Raw genomic sequence first — 18,957 nt, 5'->3', positions numbered from 1 at the left:
TCAAATTGAGCTGTTTGGTACGAGGACCGAAAACAAAAAACGGGAAAGGTGGGGGGCAGCAACGCGGTGGGGCGGGTCTCGCCCAAGGGCCCCTCGTGTTTCCGTTTGTTCATGTCCGGGATGATCCGGTTGTCACGCCCAAGGATTTTTGTTAATTTGATATATATTCAGGATGCTTGAGTTTTTTACCAATAATTTAAAATTTCTCTGATATTTTGTTGACAAAAAAAAAATGATTATATTGTTGAAAACTAATTTCTTCCGCCATTCATGGAAAATATACGTGTTATGAAGTCAAGAATCCCAGGTAATTAGTTCTCACCTACATCCAAAAAAAAAAAAAAAGTTAAATAAATAAACAAATAAAAATAAATAGTTGTGCTCAAGTGCATTTTATAATTTATAAACCGCCGTTCCGAGTTCAGTTTTACGAGTTTTCCGATTCGCCGATTTATCCGGGTTCAGTTTTACGAGTTTTCCAATTCGCCGATTTATCCGGGTTCAATTTTACGAGTTTTCAAATCTGTCGGTCCGTCCCAATTAAAACTGCTCTTCATTCGCTTCCTTCCCCTTGACTCTGCGTTTCATTTTGCCAAAAACGAAAGCTCATCGTTTTGTAATTTCGTTCCACCAAAGAATCATCTTCATCTCCAAGCTACCTGCGCTGTGTTGTCTTCCCTTGTAACTAAGAGGAAAGTTAGGGTTTGAACTTGTTGTCTACTTGCAGATCGAAGTCTTCTTGGTCATCTTCTTTCTTTCTTTCTTCAGAAGGTTTCACATCGTTTTTCCTCTGTCCTATCGGGCAATGTTGGCGTTGCTTATGAGTTGTAGATCGGAGATCTCGAATTCTGTTTCTGATTGAGATAAAGGATTCAGAGCCTCGATGGGAGGCGTTCCTTCGACGCCGCGCAAGAACGCGCAACCGCAGGACACGGTGGAATACCTAATCGGCGTATTTGTGGGTGAGAAATCATATCCTCTCTCTTCGGATTTCTGGGATGATTTGCTTGAGCTGCACCTCTCTCTCCAATGGCCGCATCAACGAGTTCATCAAGCTTGCCAGATTTTCGGTCGGTAGTTCTCTTAGTTATCACTTATACTTCTTGAGTTTTGAGTGTAGTAAATTAAGCTGCGGCGTTTTTGTTTACCTGTAATGAAATTATAAATTTGCTTTATTATGCTTCTCCATAATGTGTGAGGTGCGTCTCAGGGATGCTCTTCGCTTAAATGGGAACATTTCGATTCATTACCAAGAAACAAGAATAAATAATAGAAATTGCTTAGAACAAACTAAAAAAAAAAAATCTTATTGAATCTTCGCCTAATGAATTAGTGGTATAGGAGCTTCAATCGAAATGGTCTGCTGATGTATGGAAACAAAACGAAAGCTTTCTTGTGCTGACATTTTTTGCTTTTCTTTAATGTGTCCATGCTGGGGGGTTGTCTGTGTTCGTGGCAGAAGCCCCCATGGGTTGCTTTAATGAATTGAATTGAGCAATGTTTCTTTTCCAATTGTTAATATCAATCATTATGTCAATCTGCCTCTCCTTAGCTTATTGCTGGATTGTTACACATTTTCCACCTCATGTCAAGATAGCAATGAAAAATTTGCAAGTTTATCAACAAGTTAGGCTGCCTTTCCTTGTTCCCACTGAGGGAATCCTCTTTCTGTCTTCCTTTCTTTTCTTTTTAAGTTCTGTTTTCCATTACTTCCCATTGCTGCAATTGTATGTGTTGTGATGTGATGGAAGATCACAATGACAAACTTCTTATCATGGTTCAAAACCTTCATATCTTGAGTATTTTGATGTGGCTAAAACAATGCCACTCTGACAGCCAAAAAATATCATATTTCAGTTCAAATTATCGAAAATTGTGTTGAAATCTTCAAAATCTTGGCAGTTAAGGGACTTCCACTTAAATGGATGTATTCTATCATCTTTTATGGCAACAGGATTTCTTACTCAACCCACCTATTGTACACAATACTAGCAGCATCGCATGATCTGTGTCATAGTGGATTAGTTGGTTTCTTCATAGTTTGGTGTTCCATATCCTAGGATAGGTAGTTAGAGAATAATGCATGGCAGCTCCTTCGGACATCTAATTGGATTGTTTCAATAATCCTTGATGGTTTTGTAGTTATTATTAGTATTTATCTGTATTATACCAATCTATTAGGCTTTAGGGGGGTATTGATTTAATGATGTCCTGGGAAAGTTATATCATTATTGGTATCTTTATGTACTATACAAATGTATTAGGCTTTGGGAGGGTATTGATATGCTGCTGTCCTTGAAAATTATGTACTTACATTATTATGGGTCTTTGGCAATATGTTTGAATGATTTCCTCCATTACTTGTTAAAAGTTTCAAATTTCTGATCATTTGTCCTCTAGTACTTGGGCAATATGTATATGTGTAACATGTTAGGATTTCTCTGTGTATCGCCAAATCAAAGGTGCTGGTATAAAACATTTGCTTAGTTTTTCAGGCCTTAATTTGGTCTTATATCCAGCAAATCTCGGCAGAAAAATATGTAATTTCAATTATCTCCATACCGAAACACTGAAAAGAAATGAGTTCTTGAACATTGCTTATGATAATGGTGGGTCATTTCCGTTGCTGAAATCTACTTATTTAAAACACTTCTTTGATCCTCCATCTGTTCTTCTGTTACTATATCTAAGAGATTATTGAATATTCCATCAGCAGAAACTTTAATTTTGGCATTTGTCTGCATGTCATATTTGGATTTTTGGTATAGCACTACTCATTTGACAAGGTTGAGCCAAATGCTCTATGTCTGTTGTTATATACTGCTCCTACTCCCTCTTAAGCTGGTTATTGTCTGAAAATGCTCGCCTTCAGTGCATACTCCAACCCCCCTTGTAGTAGTACTGTAGTATTATGTTGCTCTAACTCAGATTTTCAAGTTTCTTAGGGTATTCAATTGACATCAACAGTGGTTGCACAGGTCATGTCATTGCAACTTCATTGCTTATACCATCTCGCATTTCCTATTTGTCAATACAGGGTTTAGAATTTGGAACTCATGTTTTTTTTGGCAACTTGATTATGTTTCTCTTCTCTTTAACTTGTAAAGTTGCACAAACTGTTGCTATTTTAGGAGTTTTTAGTAGTCTTATAAAAATTTCCTTTTGCCTCAAACTCTGTTGTCTGGCTAGATTCTCTTGGATAACTTTGTGAAGTGGTTAACTAGTTTACTATATTTTGCAGCACAAAACAACTATTATACAAGGCACCTTGCAAAAATTTTGATTCATCTGGTCCGGTGTTTGCAAGAGTCCATGTCAACTTCTGGTGGACCATCAGTGATACATATCAAGGCTGTTAATGCAGCATGCCTATCATCTATATTTCTTAAGTATTTAATTGAAAATTCCAAAGGTGATAACTTTGAAGAATTGTATCTATCGCTTGATGAATGTGAAGGAGCACCAGAAAAAATCCTAGGAGGTAAGTAACTAATTTATGGTATATGGCTACAGATTTCATTGAGTACCCTGCTATTTTGATTAGTTTTGATGAAAATTGGATCGTTTTGATAAAACGTTCTGTTAATTGTTGATACAAGAGGAAGATTTGACTAAACTAATAAGATCCATGTACCCTCTCTTTTGGTGAACATGTTGTACAAAAGTTATCTAATTGGTTGATTTTGATACCAGGCTTTGGTTTTATGTCTTTTCTGTCTGTGAACAGTTCCTCTTTAGTCTTCTGCAAGCTTGGGGTAGTTTCATCTGAAAAGTTTATTAGTCCAATAAGCCACATTCCATAAGACTGAATTTGTCCCAAAAATACTGAACAACTCTGGTTTCTCAGACCTGGCAAGGCAACATTCACTGGCTATGTTTTACTTTTGCCATCAAATCTCTGTTGTATTGTTATTCTTGTATTCTTCTGTTTTTTAACTGGGTCTGTGGTAAATGCCTACTCAACTTCAGGTTGGTGGGTTTGGTGTTATCTTAAACTGTTACACACTCAACATTCCCACTTTGCTTGGTTTGCCAGTTCAACTCTGTTTTCTACTTTTTTCAAGTTATAGTTTTCCCTGTTATTTTGTGGGTCTTTTCATTCTCCAATAGATGATAACCTTATCACCCCTCCCTTCGACCCCCAAAACAATAGAAGAAATCTAAATCTTACTTCAGGTTCTGTTTAATGTAGATCAGAATACTGCAAATTTTGTGATGCGTGGTGTGCTTAGTTTTATTGCCATGTCTGATATAAGGTATGATCTTGATACTTCAATAGATCTTTTTGGTGTTCTTAGATGGTGATTCTATTGTTGTTCCTAATTTTAGATCAATCTTTGTTTGGTTGCAAGTTCTCACACGTACCACCTTCACCATGAACTGCTGAACTTTATGCTTATAGCCATGTCTACTCAGCTTTGTTATGGTCCTTCTCCTGGGCCAGAAGATGTGCATCCATTCCTTGATGCAGCAATGATTCAGGTGATGAAATAGATTTGGCTTTTCTTAGGTGCCTTTTAGAATTTTTGACAGCTAAATGTGACACTTGCATGGTGCATTTTTGAACTCTGCAGGAAACTTCTTTGGTTGGCTTGGTTGTTCGCAAACTACTACTGAATTACATCACACGTCCTCATTTTCCCTTTCATGGTGGATCATATTCCATTGTTTCTGGTGGAAGTCAGTTTGGTGTTCTACAGAAAGTCAGTTCTGCAGCTGGTATTATGTTTCCTTCCTTGTATCTCATTACTTTAAGCAAGGTTAGTGGGCTAGTCCTCGCACAATGTTTAAGTTGTGCCATTACAACCTTTTGGTTGCAGGTTCAAAACTTGGTAATAATCACCTCTGCTAAGCAGGGGGTTAGGCTGTGTAAATTCTCCCCCGCTTCTCATAAAGATAGAATTTCTCTGTAGCTCTAGTTCTCTTTTGCATCTCTTTATCTTACTATGTTACAACCAGGTTTGTATAAATAATGTGTTGTCTAATTTTTTTAATATTTTGGCCAACATAACTGGGTTGAAATAAGGTGTCATAGCCCCATCTTTTTCTTCCAATAAAAGTGAACTTTTGTTTCCTCCTTGCAACTTTCAGCATAACAAGTTCCTTGTCATCTTGGTGGTATACATTATGCTTGAAAATCCTTATCCGGCACCTTAGTCATCTTGGTGCCAGATGGTTGCTTTGTTTTTTGATTGGATAAAATTCTCCCTCCTCTTTCCTTGTGCTTCTGCTTTCTAATACAGCTAAGGAAAACATCTATGCTGATTTACTTAAGCAACAACAACCTTTACTTCTATATGTTATGCTTCTGGAGAAGCCACTGATGCATACTCTTTTTCTTGGTTGCAGCAAATTTAGTATTATTTCCACTTAGTTTTTTTAGTTCAACTGGTGAAGGCTCAAGAAGTTCATTGGCTGAAAACAGTCTTCTTGTTTTACTTATTCTCATTCATTATCGAAAATGCATTGTGGCGGATGAGTCCTTGCTGGATAAAAGTGAAGATGATGCTACTATGGATTATCTTCTGAAAGATGGTTTAAATTTTTCTGAGAATCCATACTGCAAGGCCTTAGAAAATGCTAGAGATATCGAGTGTAAGACCATTCTTCTTGTTTCCTTATGGTGGAATTTTATTCAACCATCATATAATTCTGTGTAAATGAATCTCTTCTTGTAGTTGATCGCATGGATATTGAAGGGAATGCACACAGTGGGCCACTTGTGAGGCTGCCTTTTGCTTCTCTATTTGATACGCTTGGAATGTGAGTATCTATCCTTTGTTCTGGTCTTTATTTGAAGTCAGTTTGGGTGTCTATTCTGTATTCCTGTTTACTCTGTCTATCTTCTTCTTCTGCTTCCCCCCCCCCCCCCCCCCTCTTTTAGTCATAATTCAAAGATTAGAATGTTCCCTAGACAAAGCCTTCACTGGCTGGAGAGTCCTTTCCAATTGCCTCCCCTTCCAATCCCTTCTTCAGCATCCATATTCCTGTCCCCTCCCAACATGTCTTTTGTCCCTCAGATATTGAGAACCCCCTCGCCTCTCCTTCACCTGCCTTTCGCCAAACCCCTTTGGATCCATGCACTTGTCTCCAGTTGGAGCATACCATACACCACTGCCCCCTGCAGCTCGAAACCTGCTGGTTATCTTCCACTTTCCAGGGCGCCTCTATCAAGACACTGTAGGGAAAAACTAGTTTTTAGCTCTTGTATCTCCCACATTTTGCTTGAGCTGAACCTCTGGAGATGGAGTGCCCTCCTTGGACCAAATTTGGGAGGACGTATATAAAGATGTCTGCTCCAAGCTTTCTTTACTTCCTTACAAGCCTCGTAGATTCCCCATTGAGCAGGCATTTGGTTGCTAGTAGGGGCTTAGATTTATCCTTGCTCATCCTGAGTTGAGGCTTCCTCCACCACCCCTCACCCTGTGCGCCTTTTTTTTTTCTTTCATTTGTTCCTTGGGTAATATATTATTTATTCGTCCAAAAAAATATCTTTGAATGTTCTGTGATGGTTGGATTTACATGACTCATGCACATTTATGTCAACTGGAGTGTTCATTACATTATTTGAGTTGAACAATTTAGTGCTCTCGTTCTTACTTTTTCTAGTACAACAATACTAGAGGATTCTTTCACAACTTAAGAATGCTGACCTAACAAGGACTCTGCAATACTTAACAAATACAGACCCAAATTGAAAAATAAAAGTAGATCTAGGGTCCCATAAAAATACTTAACCCAAGTAAACCCTAAGTGGATTTAACCCAAAAAAGTAAAATTACCTAAATACCCCTGCTGGTTCTAGAGGTCCATAGGGTTTGAGAAGGCCACCGTAGGCCCTTTTTCTACCTTGGATCTGGTTCACAACACTTAGAAGGGAAAATTTATGATCTCCCCTATTTCTTTCATTTTCCCAAGCTGCAGAGTCGCATGAGCAAACTGATTTTGTGCTAGTAGATGGTGCTACTCTGTGATGTGAACACAAAGACCTGCTGGCCAAAACCCTAAGTGCATCCCCCAGGATGGCTCCAAGCAACCTCCATGAGCTGGCTGAACTCTGTATGAGCATTTTAGCCCTTAATTAACCTCTGAAATTAATTTTAGACATTTTAGCATTTAATTAATCTCTGGTATGAGGGCCCTTAATTTTAGTCAGATTTAGAGTTGTTTGGAGTAGTTTATTGTGAGTTGTAGTTGTTTTGGAAGAGTCTCCAGTTAGTTGTGAAACTTGTGATAACCTTATCTTATCTGTTAAGAGTTTTGCATAAGAGTCCAGTTCTATATGTAATGGGACCCTATCAGTAAGGAGATCCCAGTTGGAGTTAGAGTCTATTGTTTTAAGCTATAAATAAATAGCCTCTTCATGCATTGTTATTTTCATGATGAATTAAGAATTTGTTTGATCAATTGCCTGAGTGAGTGGCAGGGTTCCTAAGAGGGGACCCTGTGGTTATCTTTGAGAGCTTTCAAATTCGATTCCAGCCTTCAAGCAGCCCATCTTCAAGTTCAAAAGCATCAAATCACCAACTCCAACAAGCATTCAAGTAACTCCAAGAGTCCCCACTCCATCCCCAGTCCCCCTCTCTTGTCTGCAGCCTCTCCCACCCCCTTTCTTGTGCACCATAGAAACCCCTCCCCCCTTTGCTGCTATGGCACAGCAGCATTCTCCAACCCCCACAACTCCCTTAAACCCTTACCGTAGCCCCCATGACCTCCCCAGCCCCTTCTCCCACTTACCCTAGCACCCACAAGCTTCCCTCCCCCTCATTCTTCCCTGCGGCTTCCCATATAATTCCACCACCTGCAGATCCTAAAACCCAGCCCCATTAAACCCCAAACCCCTTTCCCTTCCCTTTTGGTTGCCCCTAGCCCTAGATTATAGTCCTAATCTTAGTTTCCCCAGTCAGCCCAATTTCTGAAGTCTGCACATTCCTAAACTTCATCTTCTTAAAGAGGATTTGCAGATTTTTTTTTTTTTTAAATTTATAGAAAAACCCTAAGTACTTCATAATCTCAAACCTCATTCTGGGAATCTGCTTCTGAATTGCAGATTGGTAAAATTCTCAAGTCTGAACTGTGGGATAGCAAGCCCAGCCCCTCTCCTAACCCTAACCAAAACCCTAGTTTGCCATAGAATTTCAAATTTCAAATCTGAATTTCAGAATCCAATAGAATTCAGATCTGACTTTGACATTCAGCAGGCTTAGGTTGCTGTTAGAAACCCTAAAAACCTTCTATCTTGGCTGGAATTTCATGGGCAGCCACAAATCTGGGAACATTACAATTTCACCCTTAACCCTAGATCTGTGGTTGCTTCACTTTGATTCTGCACACACAATGTAGCTTGAGATCTGTGTACATGGGTTGACCTGAATTATCTATTTTTTGTATTGATTTCCTTGAAAGAAAATATTCAAAATTCAAAATTCAAAATTTGTATTTTCCATTCCATTGGAGTGGTCACTAAGATTACGTTCCCCATTAATGACTGCTCTGACTATCGGTTTGTGGACATTTATGCTTGCTTATTTACAAATCTGATAGATCATAATATGTGTGGGCCACCCTGGATGCCCATTGCTACTGCATTGGCCTGGCTTATGGCTGTGCTATCTGGTCATCGGGTGGGATCAAGTTTATTGTGCTTGAGGTCTTTTGAGTATATTCTGACAGTTATTGGCTCAATAGGCTCTTGGCTGATGAAAGTTCTGTTCTGTTGCTGTACTCATTGGTGCATGGAAACTCGGATTTTTTAGAGTATGTTTTGGTACGAACTGATTTGGACACATTGGTAAGCTGAAGCCTGCATCTCCCATTGGCAAATTGTTGCTTTTTGAATCTTATATTGTCTTTAAATATTATTTCTTTAGATCATAACCTATTTTAACGATAGCATACATGATATTCCCTTGATGTTGAATTTGTCTTGGTTGATTTCTAGTGGGGTTGTTACGCATTTATCTGGATTTAGTGTCTGCCTGGTAACTTTTCTATTATGAAAGTAGACTATTTCTATAGGAGAAATCATGTATGGAAATACCAAGAAAACATCTCTGAATCATTAATGGAAAAATGAGGAGTCTGTAATGCACAATAAAACCAAGTACTTCAGGGACTAGTTCAAATAACTATAAACCAATTCCTCTTCCCACAGAACCCAAGTGGGAGTTTCTATGTCTGTCTTAATATTATTGTTCCTCCAACTATACTGGCTATGCGATGCAAGTTCGTGCCATTTAATAATAGAAAAAATTGTCCTTTAGCACTATTTGTTTTATTGTACATATTAAGCCAACTATGTTGTTCACATGGGATCTAAAAGGATTTTCAATGCGCATTGTAGAATGCTGTTATGCCAACAATATCTGCCACATTTTCTGCTCATAACTTTCAATACTTACAAAAATCCATTCTTTGTGATTATCTTGTACAAATTAAACCAACTCATAGTTATAGTGCTGGGTGAAGCAAGGCAGGTTGAGTGGCGCAAGAAATTAAGATGACAAAGTGGCTATGACACCTATCTAGATAAAGCTTTGTTTGGATGCCTAGGTGTGACGCCTTGACAATTATGAACCAACTAATCACGGCAGGAGATGTTTGTCCATTGTTTACTCTGATGGGGTTCTTTTTTTTTGGGGGGGGGGGGGGGGGGGGGGGGGGGGGGGGTGTTTGTTTTGGGTGGGTTGGGAGAATGGATGTTGCTTAGACACTTTTGCTTATCTTTTAGGTCCTGTGTCATATGCATGACAACTGTCATTTGCACTCTTGCCGTAAGGATTTTGAAAATTGGACATAAGAAAAGGTAGTGAGTCTTGATGGATTCAAACTATTATCTCCTGTAGAATCTCAAGTACTTTATTTGTTGAGCTAATGGCTTACGTAGAACTATTTCGATTTAATAAACAATTATGAAAACATACGAGGACCACTAAAATTCAATGTGAAGATAGCTAGAGAGTGGATATTTCATGTTGAACACCCTTAAATACTGATTGATTGTACAAGTCATGTTCCTATATAAAAGGTCCAGTTATATCCTCTTTTCAAGACCATATTAAATGTAAGACTAGAACTACAAGATCCCTAGCAAGATAAAATAGGAAACCATCTATAGGCTGACACTAAGAGGCAGGGGGATAAATACAACAACAACTTCAACAACCAAGAAGCCTTTGCGTCAACCAAATGGGGTCGAACACATGGATTCTTGCCTTTCAACCAGATTTGTTTTGAGACCATGCTAGATACAAGGATTAAGCTATGCATATCCTTTCCCATCACTTCTCATAAAGTTATCTTTGGTCTACCCCTAGTTCTTCTACTTCCTTCAATTTGGATTAAATCACTTCTCCGCATAGGGGAATCTAAAGGCCTCCAAACATGATCGTGCCACCTCAACGACCTTCTTCTAACATATCATTTATTTGAGCTACCCTTGGACCAGCTTTGATACCATTATTCCTTATTTTATCCTTCCTAATTTTTCCACTCATCCATCTCAACAGCCTCATTTATGCTCCATGGAGTTTATCTATATGATGCTTCTTACCCAGTCCAACACTTTGCACCTTACATCATAGCTGGGAGTACAAGGGTTTTATAGAGTCTTCCTTTTAATTTTAGAGGAATAAGTCGATCAAACAAGACCCCATAGGCACCTTTCCACTTCGTCCGTCCTATTTTAATTCTTTGGAAAATTTCATCCTCTAGTCACCTTCTTTACTTATAATTGAGCCAAGGCACAAAAAATAATTGCTTTGTGGAATCTCCTCATCAAGTTTCATCGTCTCATCATTTGTCCGATCCATAATTGTCAAGGGGACAAGGCGACAAGGCGAGGTGAGGCAATAGAGGACAACGAAAGCCAAGACAACACCAAGCAAGGCGCCAAGGCATTGTCTAGGTGACAAGGGGACACCAGATCGCCTTGACCCAAAAAGGCCTTGACAACTATGGTCCGATCACGACCGAAGTTACACACTAGATATTTTGTCTTCATTCTACCTTTTATTTTGGGGGGGAGGGATGAATAAAAAAATTTCATTACCAAAGGAAAGGCGAGGGAGGGAAATACAAAGAGAACCAAGAGTGCTTGGTATGCGTCACCCAGCCTTACAGCAAACCTGAAAGGGTGCACAAAGAGAAAGAGGATACAAAGCATTAGGCAGTAATGGACCAAAATACAAGGCCAAGAGGCCAGGCTCAACTTTTCCCACATGTGGGACTTTGTGGGAAAGTGAGGGATATAATAAAAGTGGGACCCACATGTGCAACTGTTCCCCAAATTTCTTTCTTTTCCTTTTCTATTGCCACATGTTTATTTTCCCACCCCTTTTTATCTAGCAAATAAACGATGCCTTAGTTACCGTTCTTGGTTATATTTTGAAGATGTTTGTGTAGTTTAGTGTTGTATAATAAAAGTTAATGACAGGATAACTAATTTGAAATCTCTGTATGTGGTGGGAAATTGACAGCTGATGCCTATTCTTGAAACACTTTACAATGCTTCGAGGAGGACATCTAATCAAATCTACATGCTTTTGATTATCCTTCTCATACTAAGTCAGGATTCAACATTCAATGCCAGTATTCACAAGCTGGTGAGAGTTGCCTATTAGACTAAATTGTGCTTACTTTTTAAAATTCCTATGGTACTGATTTTTGTTTCTTTTACAGATCCTGCCTAGTGTTCCCTGGTACCAAGAACGTCTCCTCCATAACACTTCGCTTGGTTCTTTGATGGTAATAATATTAATCAGGACTGTCAAGTATAACCTATCCAAGATGCGGGTATGGCCTGAGTCTCCTTCTGAGTTGACTTCTTTGTCTTGATAACTTGATATATTGCCATCAACTTGGTATTTATTGATCTAGAAAAAGCTTATGATAGAGTCCCTAGAGCGTTAATTTGGCAAGTACTAGAGAAAAGAAGTGTTGCAAGTAAATATGTAGATATAGTTAAGGATATGTATGATGGTTCGGTGACTAGTGTTAGAACAGTGGGGGGACAAAGTAATGAATTCCCGATAACGGTTGGGCTACATCAAGGGTCAACTTTAAGCCCATATCTATTTGCACTGGTAATGGATGAATTAACCAAAGACATTCAAGATGAGGCCCCCTGGTGTATGCTTTTTGCGGATGATATTGTGTTGATTGATGAGACTCAAGTGGGGATTAATACCAAATTAGAATCATGGAGAGTAGCTTTGGAATCAAAAGGCTTTAAACTTAGTAGATCGAAGCGAATATCTAGTTTGTAACTTTAGTCATGATCGGGCAGATGATGAAGTGGTGATACTTGACGATAAAGAGATTCCTCAGAGTGATTGTTTTAGGTACCTAGGTTCAATCATAAGTAAAAGAGGTGATTTAGAAGATGAGGTTTCCCAAAGAATTAAAATAGGGTGGATGAAGTGGAGAGGTGCATCCGGGGTCTTATGTGATCGGCGTATTCCATTAAAGCTTAAAGGAAAATTTTATAGGACGTTGTCCGACCAGCTATGATGTACGGTGCGAGTGTTGGGCTGTTAAGAAGAATCATATAGATAAACTCGGTGTAGCGAGAAATGAGGATGCTAAGATGGATGAGTGGCAAAACTAGGATGGATAAGATAAGAAACGATCATATTAGAGTTGGTCTGGGAGTTGCTCCTATAAGTGATAAGCTTAGAGAAAGTCGTTTGAGGTGGCACGGCCACGTTCAACGGAGACCTATAAATGCTCCTGTTCGGAGAAGTGATATAATCCATATTGAAGGAACTAGAAGAGCTAGGGGTAGACCTAAGATAACCTTAGGAGAAGTGGTGAGAAAGGATATGTATAGCTTAGGCCTTGTATCTAGCATGGCCTTGAACAGAACCGATTGGAGGGCAAGAATCCATGTAGCCGACCCCATTTAGTTGGGAAAAGGCTTATTGTTGTTGTTGTTGTATTGTTAATCCAGATACTTTTCCTTAGTTTTCTTCGTTGCATTTTAACTTATATATCTTCTTTTTTGTTTTACCATGGTGTGTTTGTACAATTTTGGTTATGGTCATAGTTCAAGAAGTCATCGGCTTTCTTTTAATTGTTAGTTTGAGGTTAAGTTCCATTCTCACTTTTCCTTTTTGAAATTACTCCAGGATGTTTACCTCCATACAAATTGTCTAGCAACCTTAGCAAACATGGCTCCACATGTTCACCGGCTAAGTGGATATGCATCGCAGAGACTGGTTAGCCTTTTCGATATGCTTTCCCGCAAGTATGGGTTCTCTGTCATTATCCTCTGTTTGACATTGTCATATTGTTAACTGGTCTCAAGGATATGAGTTCTCTACAGGTATACCAAATTAGCTGAGTTAAGAAATGAGAACACGCCATTGGATAAGGCAAACTCTGCGGATGGGGACAATGTCACAGAAGATGTGGTAAGCCCTCTGTTATGTATTTTTTTTCGTCTTGCTTTTCCTAACATTTATGTTGCTTATATTTCCTTATCTCAATGCTTATCCTAGCACTCATGTTTTCCACATCTCCTCCTTTTCCTTCTCTAACATAGGTATTCCCCCCCACCCCCCTAATTGCAGTCAACTGAGTTGCACATCTACACAGACTTCCTGAGAATTGTACTGGAGATCATAAATGCAATCCTTACTTATGCACTGCCTCGCAACCCTGAGGTATATCACTGATCAAATAAAGGTGTATCCTGTACAGAAACATATGTATAATAGTCTCTGGAACTATCTTCCTCAAGCCATGTTATGTTTCTTATTTATGCAGGTTGTTTATGCAATAATGCATCGTCAGGAGGTTTTCCTGCCATTCAAGAATCATCCACGCTTCAATGAGCTGCTTGAGAATATTTACACTGTATGGATTTAAGTCATATTTATAATAGTCAAAGAGCTTATTTTATTGGAGATAAGCCTTTGGTTGGGTTACGCAAGTGTTGGGCCTTTGATCTTACGGGTTTTCTTTACAACAGGCCAATTTAAGGGGCCTATCATATGGGTAGACAGTAGCAAAGAGTGATTTACTTCATTAGTATAGTTTTATTACTGTAGGAGTAACTTTGTCATTGTTTTAGTTTTACCTTATTGGGTGAGGTCAATTTAGTGTTTGATTTATGTTTTTGAGCTTTTTACACAAGTCCATGAGGAGCTACAGCTTTGTACACAAATTTGATAATGAGGTTGAGGGGACAAACATAGCTTTGTGCAATTGCTTGTGAGGGACTATGCTGTGAAATCAAAATAGTGAGAGGTTGTGGGCGAGACCTGGGTCTAAGAGACACTACCTCATCTTCCCTTCATTGATTTAAAAAAAAATATATATTGATCTGAAATTTCCTGCAATTCTGAGAACCTATCGAATTATTTAATGTTACTGGACCTGAAGTTTGCGACCCTCTTGTGAACTTTATCAATTGTGACTGGTTTATGTTAGGGACGTGATAAGAGAACTACTCCTTAATTATAGGGCTCCTAAGTATGGAGAGATAAAGTCTGCAATCTCAAGCCTTGTACACATACCTGTATTACTGCATGTTTACAGGTTGTGACATAAAATAAATCTTTGGCCTTTTATATTTTCATTCAATTATTTCAAGTTCTCAAGAGTCAAGACTATGTCCAATTTATGTTTATGTCAATCTTTGTAGGTATTAGATTTCTTTAATAGTCGGATGGATGCTCAGAGAGTGGATGGGGAATGGTCTGTGGAGAAAGTCCTCCAAGTCATAATCATCAATTGCAGATCTTGGCGTGGTGAAGGAATGAAGGTAATCAACTATTTTGATCTCAGGGAAGGGGTTGGGGGGTTGTGCATTACTCGGATACTTGTGACTACTTGTATTGTCCTCCAAGCAAATATTATCTTGGGTGATTTATCTATGTATTTTAAACTGAATTTATCCCCTTTTTTCCTTTTAAAATTTGTGACAGATGTTTAATCAGTTGCGGTTCACCTACGAGCAAGAAAATCACCCTGAGGAGTTCTTTATTCCTTATGTTTGGCAGCTTGTTCCATCTCGCAGGTAATTCCTCCCTTCTTTTCCCTTTTTATGGTTACCATTTGTAAGAGTGAATGACCAGGTATATAAGGATAGCACCATGGTCAGAGAACTCTGAGACCTTGCGAGATATCTCCCTTTTTTCATTTGTGTAGATGATGTGCAATGCAAGACGACATGTTTAGTGCATGGGGTCTCAAATCTTGACTCTTGACTCTTGAGTTATAACTTTAATGATTGGATTATCATTTGCAACTACGAACAAGTGTAATGTACTAGACTTGCTTGAATTTTGAACTTTGAGCATTAATGTATGAGCATTAAGGTTTCCCGTTTGTCAACTTTCTTACAATAGGCCATTTTAAGGTTTTTCTGCATGGTGGTTTCCTGTTTGTGGTCTGAAGTGGAACTCACATCTGCAATATATTCCTTCTTAAGTTTTGATGTCACCAGTGTGTTAAGAGGGCTGAATGGCAAGTTTCAGCTCCAAATGACCACCCAAAACCCCTTAAGTAGGGGAAAAAAATTTCCATAGATCAGCAAGGTGTCACCGAGATCTCAAGCCAACTCTTTTTTCTTGAGTTGACGAGATGGGCCTTGAGATCGAGATCTTGAACCATGGTTAGTGCTTATGCATCAATATCGTGGCATAAAAGAAAACATTGAGATATTTTAATCCAAGACTTTCACTTGTGATGTCAGTACGAAGTAGAGGATTTTGGACCAATCAAACAAACTGAGACGAGGATGTTAGTGCTCTATGACTAAGTCGTTTTTAATTGAAGTTCATTACTTGCAAGTCTTGTTTCTATGATTGTATCCAATACAAGGATTGTATGATTGTTGTTTTCAACTATTTTGACATTCATTCTGTAAGGATGGTTTGTTAATGCTGTGAAGCTCTCATAAAATGGTGCTGACAATTTTCTGGCTTGTTTACTTTGCCAGTGGTTTCAGTTTCAATCCAAGTGCCATAAATTTGTTCCCAGTCGATATGCCTGTTGAGGTAAGTACACTTCTCTTTTACTTTTAGTATCTAATATTCTCTCTTGTTGTTGGTTCTTTTCTGTTGTGTAATGCTATGCTTTTCTAGTATGAATATTGTCAGAGCTTCCATTTGTTCAAGTTTGAGTGCTAAAAACCATTGATATGGTTGATCTTTTCTTTTGCTCCTCTGTTGGAAGAAAGTTTGTTCATCAATGGGATAAGGCTTTTACTTAGATGACTTCTAGTCTTGTGTGCCTATGAATATGTATTGTGGCTATTTGATTTTCAGTTTGCAGGGTCTGTAGGGTGTGTATTGAAAATTGTAAGGTTCAAAAACACCCATTTACCTTCATTCAGAGTAGTTGAATTTGCCAGCTACTTTGAGTTGATCACCTTCTCCTTAGACAAGGTTTACTGGTAGGATTGATTGCTTTCAAGTAATATTTTCTTTAAATTGGTTGATCACTCACATGAAACTATGCACAAGCTCTATGGCTTTACGATTATTATGTTAAGATGCAGATGGCGACATATGCTGTCCAGGTCTGACACATTGATGATTCAGCTGGCCATAAAGATGAGAAAGAGAATCTAAAGGTTAAACCGTCTAAGCCACAGCCCAGTGCTTGTGGTTGGTTTCAGCTGGCTGTCTGATCTTTTTTTTTTTTAAGATCTGTAGGGTGTATTGAAAACTGAGAGGTTCAAAAATGCTCATGTACTTTATCCAAAATAGTTGAATTTGCCCACTACTTGGAATGGGTTACTGATCCTCAGAGGAGGTTTACCCAGTAGGCCATTGTGTCTTTTTAGGTAACATTTTTGAAGAATTAGTTGAAAATGGTATGAATATTGATATGGGTGAACTCTGTGGCTTTAAATGAATACTGCAATGATAATACATATTCAACACATTGATTGTGATGGGGTGTTGAAAGAATACGAGAAAGGATACCTAACGGGGATAGCCCATGTAGGCCACGGTCCTGTGCTCCTGGTTCATTTTGGCTGGCAAATTCAAAATTTGCTTGACATCTGGGCATCAGGCTGTAGCTGCAGTAAGTGGTAGCTGATTAATGTAATTAGGTCCTGTAATTTTTTTCACCATGGATTGAAATTTGCAGCTGTTTTTGGTCTATTATTTTATATGAGAAATCTCGATTTTCTACTAAAATCATGTAATTGTAAACCATTTGGATTAAGAACTAACCCATGAAAATCGATAGAAGTTTTTTTCTACTTCAATTTTCTCAGGGCTTAAAATTATTCTGTGTTTTTGGAATAAATGATTAACCTGTTTGAGGTGCTCCTGATGTTCTTCCCTTGTATTAGAGAATACTAATATATCATTGACATTCATTCATCCAACACAGCCCATTTCTTGAGAAAGGGTTTTACTCAACCTCTCCCATTTTCAAAAAACTCTGTTGATGTGCTCTCTGAAACCATTTAGGTGGTTGATACTCTTCTATGATGATGTTGGTTTGCTTTTTGTTCTGTGGGCTTTTTTTGTAGAAACTAATGATCTTTTAGATCTAATAGCTATTTATTCTGTTGGTGTGGTCTGTGTGGATCTAATAGCATGTCATTGAACATTTGTGATGTATGTATGGGTCAAATCTAAGTAAACTTGGCAATGGTTTACATTTCTGATACAAAAAGAAGTTTTGGATTTAATGGTTTGCGCTGTATGCAATTATGTTTCAGTGCCAAAGATGATGACAGGATGATTTGTTTGCCTCATGAACAGGAGGCTCACACAGTTGAGGAGACTGTGAAGGATCAAACTGGTGAGATTAACGTGTAGAGGAGAAGGGTTGACTCATGCAGCTGCTGGCAGCGGTCAAGGGTACTGGTGACAATCAGAAGGTGTTCAGTAAATGTGTAAATAGATATAGTATATATTCTTCTCATTCTTTCTGTTTATATGTTATAAGTTGAAGTGAATCTAATGGTGGTGAGGGTTCATACAATGAGTTGAAATACCATCATGTTGAATAAGAGATGTTGCTCAGACGTTGCCCTCATGGAACAACTTCTATCTCTACAAAGCGTTCTGTCAGTCAAATTTTTCACTAACACAAGATGAAAAAGATATGGATTTAGGCATCCATGGTAGCAGATGCAGGGGGAGTGGTTTATCTACTGAACATTTTGTTCTGATACTAGCAATCAAGAATTTTCCTCTAAATTTGACTTCAGCACCATGCATCAAAATCCACTGATAAGAAACCATTCTGCTCTTGCCTGGTCTTCTTTACTATTTATCATTATTTTCTAGCCAAACAAGGGAAAGAAGAATAGTAGTTTCCAGGATTCTCCATCTTCAGTGCAAGTTTCTGCAGGTCAAATTGCTGAGCCGTTCAAAGAGAAGTATGACAAATAGATACTTTAATGCTTCCTTTCAATGTAAAATGCTGAAATATTAGACTACAGCAATTGCTCCTTGTTTCAAAAATAAACTAATAGAACTTCAGGATGGTCTTCGGAGTATTTTAAAAGTTTTTCTTTTCCTCTTTGGTGGCAAGAGTGTTTTTCTTTTTTTTGGGGTAAGAGATTAAGACATGCAAGGGAACATCGATGGTAGGGTAAAATCTTTTTTTTTTTTTTTTCGAACATAAATTTCCTAAGATCTGGAAAAAAAACAAGGTGTTGTCACATCTACAAAGACTTAGACAACCAAGAGGGAAGAGCTTAGCTAGTAGATCCTCCCAGTTGAGGTAACTGCCTTTTTGGTTAGAGAGTGAAATTTTTTGGAATGTTGGTTCAATGTTAGTGTTGTGCATTTGATGTGTAGCACTGTGTTGTCAACGGTCAAGATCAAATTTTCGATCAAGATTTTGCTCTCAACTGTTCGTCTCACTTTCATCCACCAGTGAGTTGAAATTTGGATCCCAACCATTGGCAGCAAGTGCTGTGCATTAAATGCGTAGCATTCAAGTCTCGCCCTTGAAACACAATTTCTGTCAATAGTA

General features: G+C 38.4%; 1 protein-coding gene across 1 annotated transcript; it reads left to right on the top strand.

Annotated features, from left to right (window-relative positions):
- The first annotated feature begins 291 nt into the window (after positions 1–291).
- On the top strand, positions 292–18,571 carry LOC149003374 (dyggve-melchior-clausen syndrome protein). Its single transcript, XM_089136275.1, has 18 exons — positions 292–1,070; positions 3,242–3,481; positions 4,193–4,256; positions 4,353–4,482; positions 4,575–4,719; positions 5,350–5,595; positions 5,679–5,763; positions 8,689–8,791; positions 11,478–11,603; positions 11,680–11,793; positions 13,128–13,246; positions 13,325–13,412; positions 13,572–13,664; positions 13,768–13,857; positions 14,648–14,767; positions 14,931–15,022; positions 15,947–16,004; positions 17,733–18,571. The coding sequence occupies exons 1-18, from the start codon at positions 884–886 to the stop codon at positions 17,787–17,789; spliced, it is 2,157 nt and encodes a 718-aa protein (XP_088992401.1). The 5' UTR covers positions 292–883; the 3' UTR covers positions 17,790–18,571.
- Positions 18,572–18,957: the final 386 nt, after the last annotated feature.

This window comes from Hakea prostrata, chromosome 10 (genome assembly GCF_041222555.1).
Source record: "Hakea prostrata isolate BN-2017 chromosome 10, UWA_Hpros_2, whole genome shotgun sequence".
Classification (NCBI taxonomy): Eukaryota; Viridiplantae; Streptophyta; class Magnoliopsida; order Proteales; family Proteaceae; genus Hakea; species Hakea prostrata.
This window is presented reverse-complemented; position numbering and strand designations above follow the sequence as displayed.

Coding starts and splice junctions, on each gene's coding strand:
- LOC149003374 (XM_089136275.1), top strand. CDS start 884: ATGGGAGGCGTTCCTTCGACGCCGCGCAAGAACGCGCAACCGCAGGAC. Junction 8,792..11,477: donor GAACTGATTTGGACACATTG/GTAAGCTGAAGC, acceptor GGAAATTGACAG/CTGATGCCTATTCTTGAAAC. Junction 13,665..13,767: donor CACTGCCTCGCAACCCTGAG/GTATATCACTGA, acceptor TTATTTATGCAG/GTTGTTTATGCAATAATGCA.